The following is a 12,813-nucleotide window of genomic DNA, read 5'->3' as shown; positions in this document are numbered from 1 at the left end:
TTAACATGATATAGAATAATTGAATAAATGAAGATTTGTGTAATTGTATATAATCTAATGTCTGAAAATAAAGTGACGAAGTCCCAACTTTATATAAAACGAAAATAGCTAACCGGTCAAAAATCTCTTAAAACCCAATTTCTACTCGATCCATTATTTTTTTTCACTAACCTATGCCGACCCGCTAATGAAATGGAAATACTAGTCCCAACTTGATATAAAACAAAACGCGCTAACTGGTCAAAACCACTTTTTAGAACTCGATTTCAACACGATCCAATTTAACCGATTACCAAACTAACCCGAACGATTTTAGCACCAAACCGAGTATAAACCGAACCGATATGAATCAAACTAGCATACAACCCGTGTAAACCCGCCCCTGAACCGACCCATTTCAAAATAATCCGTTCATGACCAGAACCGATATGAACCCGGACCGACGTTGACCCGGTAAAACCGCCTCTGAACCGATCCGTTTCAAACCGGTCAGATCATGACCCGAACCGTTTATAAACCGAACAGGCATTGACCCGGGTAAACCCGCCCCTGAACCGACCTGTTTCAAACCGACCCGATTATTAACCGAACCGTTTAAAAACCGAACCGGCATTGACCCGAGTAAATCCGCCCCTGAAGTGACCCGTTTCTAACCGATCTGATTATGACCCGAACTGTTTATAAACCGAACCGTTTATGACCCGAACCAAATTTAAATCGTACAAAAATAAACCGAAACCGAACCGACCTGTGACTAATCAAAACCGAACTGAACCGACCCGCCGTCTAAATGAAACCGTTTTAACCCGAACCGTTTCAAACCGAAACCGTTTCAAACTGAGGTCAAACCGAACTGCAAGACCGAAGTCCCACCCCTATAATGATTAGTGTTTGTTAACAGTTTTTTTGAGACACATACATTGTAATACATTTGATAATAGAGAATTTTATTGAAAATATTTGAATAAGCTTAAATAGGAAAATAACTCATAGAATTAGAGAAAAAAAATGTAATAGGGTTAGTAATAGGTCGGGTTAAATTCGGGTCGGGTTAGTAATAGGTCAAGTTAAATTCGGGTCGGGTTAGGAATAGGTCGGGTTAAATTGGGATTTTGACGGGTTAAAACGGGTTTGGGTCAATAACGGTTCAGGTCGGGTTCGGTTCAAGTCAATATTTTACGAGTTATATTTTACGAGTTATATTCGGGTTCATGTTTGGGTTTGGATCTCAAACACTCGGGTTAACTCGGATCTAGGGTTGGTTTCAACTTTATTTATAAACCCAATAACCGTACTCACAAAAAAAATACCCAATAACCATACCCAACCGTACCCGGCAGGAAATAAAGTTGATTAAGTTGATTTGATGATTCAATGCATGTCATAGCTTCAGTCTGCAAAGCCTACCTTCAATAACTCCTCTGTCGGTCATTTTTCTTCAAAGCCTACCTGCAAAATTTCATTGTTTTGAGGCAAATTTTTTACTTTTGGCCAAAAGATTTGATTTGATACCATACCAAAATGCCTGCTGACAGCAAATTTATAAGCACTTTAAGTGGGAAAAGGAGGAGAGAACACGAAGACGAAGAGGTCACATTAATGGTAATTTTTGAAAGTTTTTGTTATTGATTGGTTGTTGTTGAATTTTTGTAATCTGCATTTTTGTTTATGAATTGTGTAATGGCATTTCATTGTTGTCGTTGATTTTTTTTTTTTTGTTTTTTTGGCTGGTGATAATTTGGAGGTTTGGTATGTTGGTTGTTTGCTGATAATTGTTATACTATGTCTTGCCTGTTTGTGTTGCTGATAATTGTATTGTTTTTTTTTTTTTTTTTTTTTTTTTTTTTTTTTTTTTGTTTTTTTGGCTGGTGATAATTTGGAGGTTTGGTATGTTGGTTGTTTGCTGATAATTGTTATACTATGTCTTGCCTGTTTGTGTTGCTGAACACTGGAACAATAAGTACAAAGATTTGGAACATTACGTAAATAAGTATGGAACAGTAAGTGCTCAAGTTTGGAACAATGAATATAGGATCATTTTTGATAATGATCAGTAAGAGTTAAGTTAGGCGTAATTAGTGTTGAAGTTAGGATCATTTTTGATAATGATCAGTAAGAGCTTCATCCTGTAGGGCTTCTGGTTTCATCAAGCTCTGCCATGAAAGCTTGCACAATTAGGAACAATGATAGAACACTGGAACAATAAGTACAAAGATTTGGAACATTACGTATATAAGTATGGAACAGTAAGTATGAGGTTTGGAACAATGAATATAGGATCATTTTTGATAATGATCAGTAAGAGTTAAGTTAGGCGTAATTAGTGTTGAAGTTAGGATCATTTTTGATAATGATCAGTAAGAGTTAACAACTTAATGTTCCAAAAGTATAAACCTATTGTTCCAAACTCATACTTAATGTTCCAAAAGTATAAACCTATGTTCCAAAAGTATAAACCTATTGTTTGTTCCAAATTCATACTTAATGTTCCAAAAGTATTAAAATTTGATGAAAGAGACAAACAAATATGAGATTCGATTATAATTTGATGAAAGAGACAATTAGCTATTCTGCAGTTGTTGTTTCGTATTGTTAATGGTTGTTATTGACAGGGCTTTAGGTTTTATCAAAATCTGAGGATGTCACAAACTGGCACAATTAGGAACAATGAATAGAACACTTCCATGAAAGCTGGCACAATTAAGAACAATGAATAGAACACTGGAACATTAAGCATATAAGTCTGGAACAATAATTACTCAAGTTTGGAACAATGAACATAGAAGTTAAGTTAAGGTGAAATTTAAGGAGTGAAATTTTATGTTCTTATTGATTGGCAGTGGTGATTGTAGTTGTTAATATTGTTCTATTGTTCTATGATAATCTGCAGTTATTGATAATTGACAATCTGCAGTTGCAGTTGTTGAATTTGGAGGTTTGGTATTGGCAGGGATTTTTGGTTTGGTCAGTTAGTGTTGATTGGTATGGGATTTTTGGTTTGGTCAGTTTGAATGATTTTGTTCCTCTCTTTCTAGCTACGCCCAGCACAAAGACGAATACGAAAACCAAGACGAAGTGCTTCAACCGGTGACCTTTTAAAGTAAGTTTGGAATAATTCCTAAATGAGTCCATATTTTAATAAATGAGTGTTTCAACCGGTGACCTTTTAAAAGTAAGTTTGGAATAATTCCTGGTGTAGATGGCTTGGGATGATGCTTGGGACGAAGCCTTTGTGAGTCTCCTCGATAAAACATGTACAAGTTGGGCTGAGGATGGAAGTAGTAGCAAATATCTGTGGAGTGACAGATTCTGGAAAAATTTCGCCTTAAAGTTGTTAAGTTAGGTTAAACTTTATTATTGTTAATGTGTAAAACCAATAATAAAGAATCACAAGGGTATTAATCTTCAAACCACAACTCATACATTTAATATTCCTAAATTGAAGGAGAAGGAATTGATTGAGAGTTGTGAAAGGGTGGAGGTGATGAAGAGGGAAATTCAGGAAAGGTGTGGAGCATTGGAAGTGAAGGAGAGCGAATTCGAGGTGCGTCGAGGAAAGCTAGAGTCGAGAGAGAAGGATGTTGACGAGTGTTATTGGGCAGTGACCAGGAAAGAGAAGGAAGTGAATGAGGATGCTCGAGCATTGAAGCTGAAAGAAAAGGAAATGAGTGGGAGTGCTCGAGCATTGGAGACGAAGGAGAAGGAAATTGATGAGAGATGTAAAGGAATGGAGTTGAAAGAAAAGGAAATGAATGACAGGTTTCGACAACTGGAGCTGCAAGAAAAACTAGTTACTGAGAGTCGAAAAGGGTTGGAGTTGATAGAGAAGGAAGTTGATGAACGTTTCCGAGCAGTAGAATTGAAAGAAAAGGAACTGAGTGAAGGTGTTCGAGTGCTGGAAATGAAATTGACGCAGACAGATGAGAGCCATAAAGGCCTGGAGTTGGAAGAGCAGGAGCTCGATGAGCGGACTCGAGCTTTAGAATTGAAGGAAAAGGAAATGAGTGAAGGTATACTAGCTCTGGAGTTGAGTAAGCAGCAATTGAAGAAGCATCGTGTATGTCTGGAATTAAAAGAGAAAGAAGTTCATGAATACTTGAAGGTAGTGAAATCGGGAGAGAAGCAAATGAATGATAGTGTTGAAGCTCTAGAACAGAAAGTAAAGCAAATAGAGGATTGTTGCAAGGGGATTGAGCTGAAACATCGCCAAGCAGCAGAAGTCAGAGAGAAGCAGTTGTATGAAAATCTTGAAGTTCTAGAAATGAAAGCGAAGGAAATAGAGGAATGCTTTAGAGTGATGAAGCTGGAGAAGAAGAAAATGAAAGAGTATTCACAAGGGGTGGATGCAAAAGAGAAGCAGATGCATTGCCGTAGAAGTGCATTGGATTTAAGGGAGCAGTCAATCAATGAGCGTTGCCAAACTCAGGATTCCAAAGAGAAGCAAATTAATGAGCAGTGTCAGGCTTTGGAGTTGAATGCGAAATTCATTGATGAGCGTTGCCAAAGTTTGGAGTTGCAAGAGAAGCACATAGATGAGCGCTACCAAAGTTTAGAGTTGAAAGAGAAGCAGATCAATGAGGTTTGCAGGGCAATTGAGCTGAAAGAGAAGCAACTGAATGAGGGCCTTCAAGCTCTGGAATCGAGAGAGAAGCAACTGAATGACGGCCTTCAAGCTCTTGAACTGAGAGAGAAGCACATTGATGAGTGTTACCAAAAATTAATATACTGGTTTATCACCCTTCTCTCTTTATTATCATGTTATCTTCTGTAGCATGGAAGTACCTTCAAATCTCCAATTAAATTAGTAGTTAAGACAAGTGTATCTGACTAGTGAACTTAGCTGAAGGGGCTAATGCAGGGGAATTTCTAACTCTAGGATCTATGATTCTTTGTCTTCCTTATCATTAGTGTGTTTCGTATGTTATGTAAAAAAAAAAAAAAAAGGTGTGTTTTTGTTTTGATATGAGCTGCTTTCCTTTTTTGTGCTTTGACCCTAGCTGGTTTATTAATTTTTTTCCTGCGTATCTGGAATAAAGTTATCTCATATTGACTTTGTCTTGGGTTATTTGACTGGAGATCAAATTCTTTTGTTCATTATACAGATCTTGTCCAATCTCTTGTTTTGAGAGATAAACAGCTGGAAGCATTGAGGTATGTATGTGCACATAATATAGAAGATGATTTCCCAATAGCTCCACTATTGAGAACCCATATAGCGAACATCAACACAAGAGTTAAGAAGATACTCAACAGTGGCAGCAGAACAGCTCAGGTATATTTATAATTTAATAAATAAACTTTAGGTGTTCTTTTATTTACTCATGCAAAACTTGGAACAACTCACTAATAGATTTATGCTATACATGCTGTGTGTCTAGTAGGTTTTCTTTATTGAAATCCAGCAGGTTGTGGTATAATATTTTTCATGATCTCATTGATTTAGACATAATTTAGGTGTGTGTTCCTCAAGTCATGTTTGGTATAACAGGGTAGATTTTTACTATGTGCTTTTTAGAGAGCTTGTACTATGCCATTTTGTTCCTGATACAGATTTCCTTTTGTACTGCATTTGTGCAGCAATGGGTTGCTTAAATCCAGCCGTATAATTTAATGTTACCCTGATCGAATGGCTTACTCTTTGACTACTACTCTATTTATTTAATGTACAGCTATTCACTTTGCTTAATTTTCCGAGGCCTTGAGATTCAGTGAAGGGCCTGCTTATCTAAATGTCTGGAGACTTATGTCTGAAGGAGTGTAAAATATTGATAAATCAAATTTCCAGTTTCTTTTATTCAGTTTGCCATTCCCTTGGTGCTTCTCTTTTCATGATTTGAACTCTTTTGCAGGATGATGCTTCTGATACAGAATTAACTGCCCTCAAAGAAGTTAACTGTATTTCCTTCTTCAAGCTCAATTCCCATTATTCCCCGGATTCCCTTGAATTGCGCATTAAACAGTTGGAAGAGGAAAGGATAAAAGTAAAGACCAATGCACGTTCGTTTACAATAAAGAAGTGTTCCATATGATACAAGAACAGGTGGGTTAGTTTCTGGAAGCCACTTTGTTGGCATGCCTACATTGGTTTATAACGGTAAGGCAATCATCTATATTACAGCTCTCACCTGCAATTTTGTTTCAGTGCTAGACCTCTTACCATTTCTATGATTTACTATGTATTCACAGCTAGGAGTCAAACTCAGAGAACAGCACGAGACAGTGATTCCATTGCAGTGCAGGCAAATTTTTGTGGGAGATAAGTTGAGCAGATGATTATTTTGTTCGTAAAAACCTGATCTTGCTAACCGTCAGCTAACTAGCTACAAAGTATTTCGAATGTCTAGTCGTGCCAGATTATTGACCTTTTGAAGAGACCAGATGTGTACAAATTTAGGTAACGTTACAACCTGATGTGAATGCTAAGTGTGTATATCAAGTTCATACGTAGGCAGTACTTGAAATTTCTGAAGTCTGATGAGTTGGTATCTGTATATATTCCTCGTGAACAGAAGGCAACATGTGGTGTAAATCCTTCATTATTTTTTTTCTTGCTCGGTACGAACATTATTTTTGTAATTATTTTTAACAGGCCAGGTATGAAGGATTGTCAAAAGTTGATTAACATTCACTGGTAAGTGGTAAAATTTGTTGCAAGTTCCCTCCATTCCTAAATAGTAATTGTTTACACGCAGCTTCCGGGAGCTCCCTTCGTTCACCTGGTAATGCAACTTTCCCCCTTCCCACAATGAAAGATAGAAGGAAGAAATCCTACTAGCCTACTAGGTTAGTTGTCCTTTTCAACGAACATGTTCTTAGATTTTCTTTTGTCCTGCTGAGCAACATCATTGTAGCAAACTACCAACACAACCTAGCAGCAAAATAGTTGGTTAACCTTCTATGTTTAAACAGCATGTGTGCGCCCTTCGTCGATATTCTTGCTGCAGTAATATGACTTTACTGGACTGCCAGATATGAGATACATTTTTGCTTTGTTCTAGATTTTGATGAGTCGTGTACTTGTGTTCATGTTTTATTTAACTTCCTTCATTTCTTATTTCTTGCAACATTTGTCATTTTTGGTTGCTTCACATTACTTGCAACAAACTTTTTTTTCCTTATTTGAAAACTTTTTTCTGTCAAAATGACCAATATACTCTTATTTAAAAATTTTAAACACATAATATTACACATAATTACAACCTATTATTACACTAATCTAAATTAATTATCTATGAAATCCCACCCAAATAATTAGGCCCATTACCTTTCTCTCTCCTTCATCTCTCATTTCATCATCTCTCATAGTCAAATTCCAAACCAACTTTTAGTGGGTTTATGATGTGGTTGTTGGTGAGTTTGGTGGTTTGTCGGTGATTTTAGTGGTGTCGTGGGTGGTTCTGGTGGGTCGTTGGTGGGTTTTTGTGGTTTCGATGGTTTTGGTGGCTTCGGTGGTTTTGGTGGTTTTTGGTTTCGCATGGGTGGAGGAGGGGTTTTCGTGGGTTTGGTGGCGTCGGTCTGGGTGGTTTTGGTGGTTTCGTGGGTCTTGATCTGGTGGTTTTGGTGGTGTTGTGGTGTCGGTGGGTCTAGATCTGGTAGTGTCGGTGGTTTCGTAGGGTTGGAGGAGGGGTTTTGGTGGTTTCGTGGGTTTGTTGGTGTGGGTCTAGGTGGTGTTTGTGGGTGGCCTGGGTTCTAGATCTGGGTGGTTTCGGGTAGAAGTGGTTTCTTTGGGTGGTTTCGGGTGGTTCTGGGTGGTCTCGTTGGGTGGTTCTGGGTGGTAGTTGTTCGTTGGTGGTGGTTCTGGGTGTCGTGCGCGTTCATCGGTGGTCGTGCTAGACTTTTGGTTGCTTAATTAATTATTCACCCGCTCTCCTTAATTACGTCATTTACATGCCCTTGCTTTTTAAATAATTATCCTGAAAATTTTTGACTTGGGAACCGTGCTCTCCCCCTTTGTTGCAAGAAATAAGAAACGGAGGGGGTACAAAATTTGTTTATGTTTATCTTTACATTAGGTTTCTTGATCTGGTTGTTCTCAATTTCTCATGGTCTTTTCTGAAGTTCTTTTGATATCAATTTGCTCTTATTGTCTTGAGGGTCTGATAAGCCTTGGACTTTGTTTCTATATTTTTGCTCCTTGGCATTTTTAATAGAACTTTAAGCACTTACTGCTACTCTATCATTACGTGATGCATAAATCTTTCTTTCTTGGCACACTGTAATACAGTATAAATTTTAATGCTCACTCTTGTTCTAATCAAGTTAGCCGACATTAAATTATTTTGGGACTAAGGCTATGTTGTTGTACTCTTTCTATCGTTACCTGCATATAGCTAACAACTTGACACAATGGAAAACCAGATAACCTCAGCCAGTGGCTTGCAGTGAATTTCAATTGTTGGGCAGATATATGGACACAAAAGGCATGAGATTTTACTTAATCAAGCACTACAAGGACATATATATGTACCAAGATATCTGGTTCTCTTCAGTTATCACCAGATGATCTTAGGACATATATATGTCTAGATCCAACAAAGCTTGTTCATATGCTATGTTCTATTCAACTTTAATAAGTTGATAATACGGAGTAGCTTATTTTAGAATTAATAAGATCTTGTCTTTGGATATTTCTATCGTTGAATTTTTCATAATTTAAAAATTATGAAAATTCCATATTCGAAAAGTGCATATTAAGGAGGTATTATCCTTGTAAACAAACACACCTTTGTTCCCATCCTTCCTTCCTTATCCTGAGAAACAAACAGTCTTGTATATTTTGTATGGTGTGGCCACATTTATTTGTTGGTACTAATGTGTAATGAACAAGAGATTTGGTACTAATGTGATTTATTTAAAGACAATTTAATAGTACAACGTACAATATTAGGGTAATTGAAGACCCGAGCTATTTGAAGCTAAGAATTTCTCTGAAACACACCTTGTTTATTTATCTTTTATTGATTCGGGTCAAGCATTAGAGCTTACGATCTCTAACATGACACGACCGGAACCAGCACGTTATGAACATCAAATTACTAAGAGAAAATACGAAGCTGACACAAAACCAATCCGAACTCGACCTATTTTGATAAATTGATCAAATTATACAATTATCTTACATTTTACATACTTTTTGATACATTTTATGAATAAGAAATGAGGACGAGACCAAACATAAACACAACTTACGCTACCTTTATATGCAAGTAACCATTTATGTGCCTCTTGTGTTCATTGTTCATATGGATTGTGTTGTACAATTGTACAGTTGTGTGCTTGTGTGCAGGTAAAAATTTCATGTCACTTCGATTTTTGTCCAATTTTAATACCCCTCCGTCTCTAAATATAGTATCTATTTGACTTTTTACGGTTTCCAAAAAGCGTTTTAAAACGTTTATATCTCTATTTTCATACGTGGAAAAATTATAAAAACTTGATATTAATAATATATACAATGTGATGAATCCAACAAAATCCCACATGAACATATTATATCTTATAAAATAACGGGAATTTTTGGCCAAAGTTTGACCCAAATAAGTCAAATGAGAACTATATTTAGAGACAGAGGGAGTATGATCAATTAATTTTTGACAGCTCTTTGGAAACCAATAAAGTGTCGAAAATACTTTGGAATCGTAAAACAGTTACTTGTTTAGTTCACCTTATTTTTGCTTATCTGAACTTATCTGATCTGGTCTGATTTGATCTGATTGTCAGATTTGACCAAACTTTGACCTTAAGTGTACGATAATTTTTAAGGAAAAAAATATATTCCATATCAAATGGGTCTTGTTAGATTCATAATATTACGTATTTTATTAATATGTAATTTTCATAATTTTTCCATTACGAAATTAAAGATATTTAATGATAAAAAAAATTACACATAAAATGACGATATGATTATAACTTATTTTTTTTTTTATTTTTTCTAATTTAATTAGAATTTTTTTTTTCTCCGTAAAAATATGTTGAACCAAACTGAGACAGACAGAAGTCCTCACTCCTCGTCCTCGGTGCTCTACTGCGTCTCTTCGTCTTCTTTCCTACCCACTCTCTATGTCTGTTTATTCATCATCAAGCTTCTTCACTTTTCCAATGTCATTTCTCTGAAAATTCGATAAATTCATCATTAATGGAGAATTTACACCCTCACGCGACCTCCATTTCTCCTCTTTCAGAACAATGGAGGAGTTTGCAGAGCTCCTTCTCCTTGATTAAAACATCAATGGCGGACCGAGTCAAAGTAATCGAGTCAAAGGAGAGAGAAATCCTTCAAGCTGCTAAAACTCTCGAAAATTCCCTAAAAGAGGTCGAATTGCTGGAGAATTCCATCAACCAGAGGCTGAAAGAGGTGCAGATTAGAGAAGAGCAATTGAGTGAAAAAATCGACGCTTTTGAAGTTAAAGTGACGAAAATTGATGAAATTAGTAAGGAATTGGATGTGAAACGTTGCGAAATGGAGGAAATGAAAGCGACGATAATGGAGGAGAAAAAGGTGATGGAGGGAGAAATTGAAGAGCGTCGAAAAGTGGTGGAGGAGAGAGAAAATGAGATGGATGAACGATGTCGAGTGTTGGATTGCAGAGAGAAAGTATTGAATAAACGAAGCCAAGATTTGGTGATGAAATTCAAGGAATTTGATGAGCGACGGAAAGTTCTGGAGATGGAGGAGAGAGAATTGAGGGAGGGTTTACTGGAATTGAAGGCTAAGCAAAGCAAAGGTATTGTTTTTTTTTTACAAAAAATGGTATTTTTTTATCATAATGTGACCTTTTTTATGCTAATTTATTAATCTTTAGTATGTTCTGGTTTTCAATTGTTGATGCAGTTAATGGAGGAAGATTTGTTTACATTTTTACTAAATAGGGTTTTAGATAACTTATGGATACATTCAAATATGGACTATGGGTGGTTGTTGACTTGTTGATGATGGTGGTGTTTTTGACCTTTTGTGATGCTGTTGATGAAATTGATTTTATTTTTTTTTCTTTGATAGATTGTAGAGCTACACATGGCAATGATGTTCATGGGATTTGATCCAGATTAGACTTACCATATTTTGCTGATTGGCATCTATATCGATTGGCCATATGATCATACATTCATATCTGTTCGAGTTATATTGGGTTTCCTTTGATCCTCTGTGTTGGATTTATGGCAAAACTGCCAATGTTAATGGTTGTGGCAAAGGTCTAAGGTCATATATGATGCAGATATGTGACATGTTTATGAAAGTTAACATGTCAAAGATTAGAGATACTTGCCAGTTTGAACTAGCTATGCGAAACTGATCTTAATACTGTAATCCTGTTTGGTAAGAAATTAATACGACCTCCCCCCTTCCTTTTCTCCCGATGAAAGATAAGAGGAAGAAATCATACTAGTTTAGCTGTCCTGCTCAACAAGCCTGTTCTAAAATTTTCTTTTCTTGCTGTGTCTTCAGGAGTTTGTGATTTAGCCTCCTAATTATTTCACTAATGGGCCTAATGACTTAGCACATAGAGAAATGAAATTGTAACAAACTACTAACACAACCTATGACATTCAGCATTGTGTGTCTGTGTGTATCATTTGTCGATACCCTTGCTGAACTAGTATGACTTCGCTGGACTGCCAAAAATTTAAACACCTTTTGCTTTGTTCTAGATTTTGATGGGTTATGTTCTTGTTATTTTATACAGGATCCTAGATACATTTTTTAACATTCACATTATCTTTACATTTGATTTCTTAGTTTGGTAGTTGTCATGGTCTCTTTTGGAGTTCTTTTGATTTATCTTTGCTCTTTTAGCCTCAGTGTCTGATGACCCTTAGACATGGTTTCTATACCTTTGTCCCTTGGCACTTTTAATAGAACTTGAAGAGCTTACTGCTAGTTTGTCATTACTAATGCCCCTCGAACCCAGAGCTAGCTGGTTCTCCCTGCATACAGCTTCTCACTTGCACATAAGTATCTTTCTTTCTTGGCATGACGCCCTTTGTATAACTTTTAATGCTTTCTGTTGTATTACTTGCATAGAGCTTACAACTTATCAAGCAAAAACCAGAGAACTTCAGCCAGTGGCGTGCAGTGAGATTCAATTGTTGTGCAGAAATATGAACACAAATGGCATGATATCTTACCTAATTAAGCACTACAAGGACATACATATGATGCTTAGCAAGATTTCTGATTCTCTTCAGTTGGCACCAGATCCTGCAAAGCTTGTTCTTAATGTGATTCAAAGTTTTTACGAGCTGGTTAAGTCAGAAAATATGACTAGACAAGTTTACCTTGCTAGTTGCATAGCTTTGTCAGGAGCGTTGATGAAACTAAACACTAGTATCACGCTACATATTAAAGATGATGCGATGAAGTTCAGTATCATGTGGAGAGATTTTAGCGCTAAGCAGAGTTATACCCAGTCTCAGCTTATGGAGATTTTTGCCTTCCTGCAGTTCTTAGCTTCATACAAGTTAGCACAGTCTTATGATGAAGATGAACTTTTTTCACTTCTCGGGAACTTCTATACTGAGAGTGAGGTTCGTTGGCCCGAGAAAGACTCGTATTTGTGCCGGATATTGGGATTGAAGAAGAAAATTCCAGGTATGTTGAATCTCTACCTCTGTCCTCAATCTGAAAATTAATAGAATTGCAGCTTTATTCCTGTCAAAAGTTTCAGAACCCATCTATTGGAAGAGGGGTAACAAATACTCATATTGACCCCAAATTCATTTACATTTGAAAGATTGATATGCATTTACTATAATTTCTCTCTCTCTCCCTCCCACCCCCCCCCCCCCTCCTCTCTTCTTTAATTGCTTGTA

General features: G+C 36.6%; 2 protein-coding genes across 3 annotated transcripts; both read left to right on the top strand.

Moving 5' to 3' along the window:
- The first annotated feature begins 1,121 nt into the window (after positions 1-1,121).
- Positions 1,122-6,753, top strand: LOC110736997 (DNA ligase 1-like). 2 transcript variants are annotated; one of them, XM_021917341.1, is made up of 5 exons: positions 1,122-1,602; positions 3,036-3,100; positions 3,200-5,272; positions 5,850-6,040; positions 6,187-6,753. In XM_021917341.1, the coding sequence occupies exon 3, from the start codon at positions 3,485-3,487 to the stop codon at positions 4,769-4,771; it is 1,287 nt and encodes a 428-aa protein (XP_021773033.1). In that variant the 5' UTR covers positions 1,122-1,602; positions 3,036-3,100; positions 3,200-3,484; the 3' UTR covers positions 4,772-5,272; positions 5,850-6,040; positions 6,187-6,753. The 2 variants fall into 2 exon arrangements, with proteins under 2 accessions (XP_021773033.1, XP_021773032.1); XM_021917340.1 differs by having other exon boundaries at positions 5,850-6,094.
- A 3,247-nt stretch (positions 6,754-10,000) lies between these two features.
- On the top strand, positions 10,001-12,633 carry LOC110735954 (FRIGIDA-like protein 3). The gene is made up of 2 exons (XM_021916125.1): positions 10,001-10,727; positions 12,026-12,633. The coding sequence occupies exons 1-2, from the start codon at positions 10,139-10,141 to the stop codon at positions 12,631-12,633; spliced, it is 1,197 nt and encodes a 398-aa protein (XP_021771817.1). The 5' UTR covers positions 10,001-10,138.
- Positions 12,634-12,813: the final 180 nt, after the last annotated feature.

Source organism: Chenopodium quinoa, unplaced genomic scaffold (assembly GCF_001683475.1).
Source record: "Chenopodium quinoa cultivar QQ74 unplaced genomic scaffold, ASM168347v1, whole genome shotgun sequence".
Lineage (NCBI taxonomy): Eukaryota > Viridiplantae > Streptophyta > Magnoliopsida > Caryophyllales > Amaranthaceae > Chenopodium > Chenopodium quinoa.
This window is presented reverse-complemented; position numbering and strand designations above follow the sequence as displayed.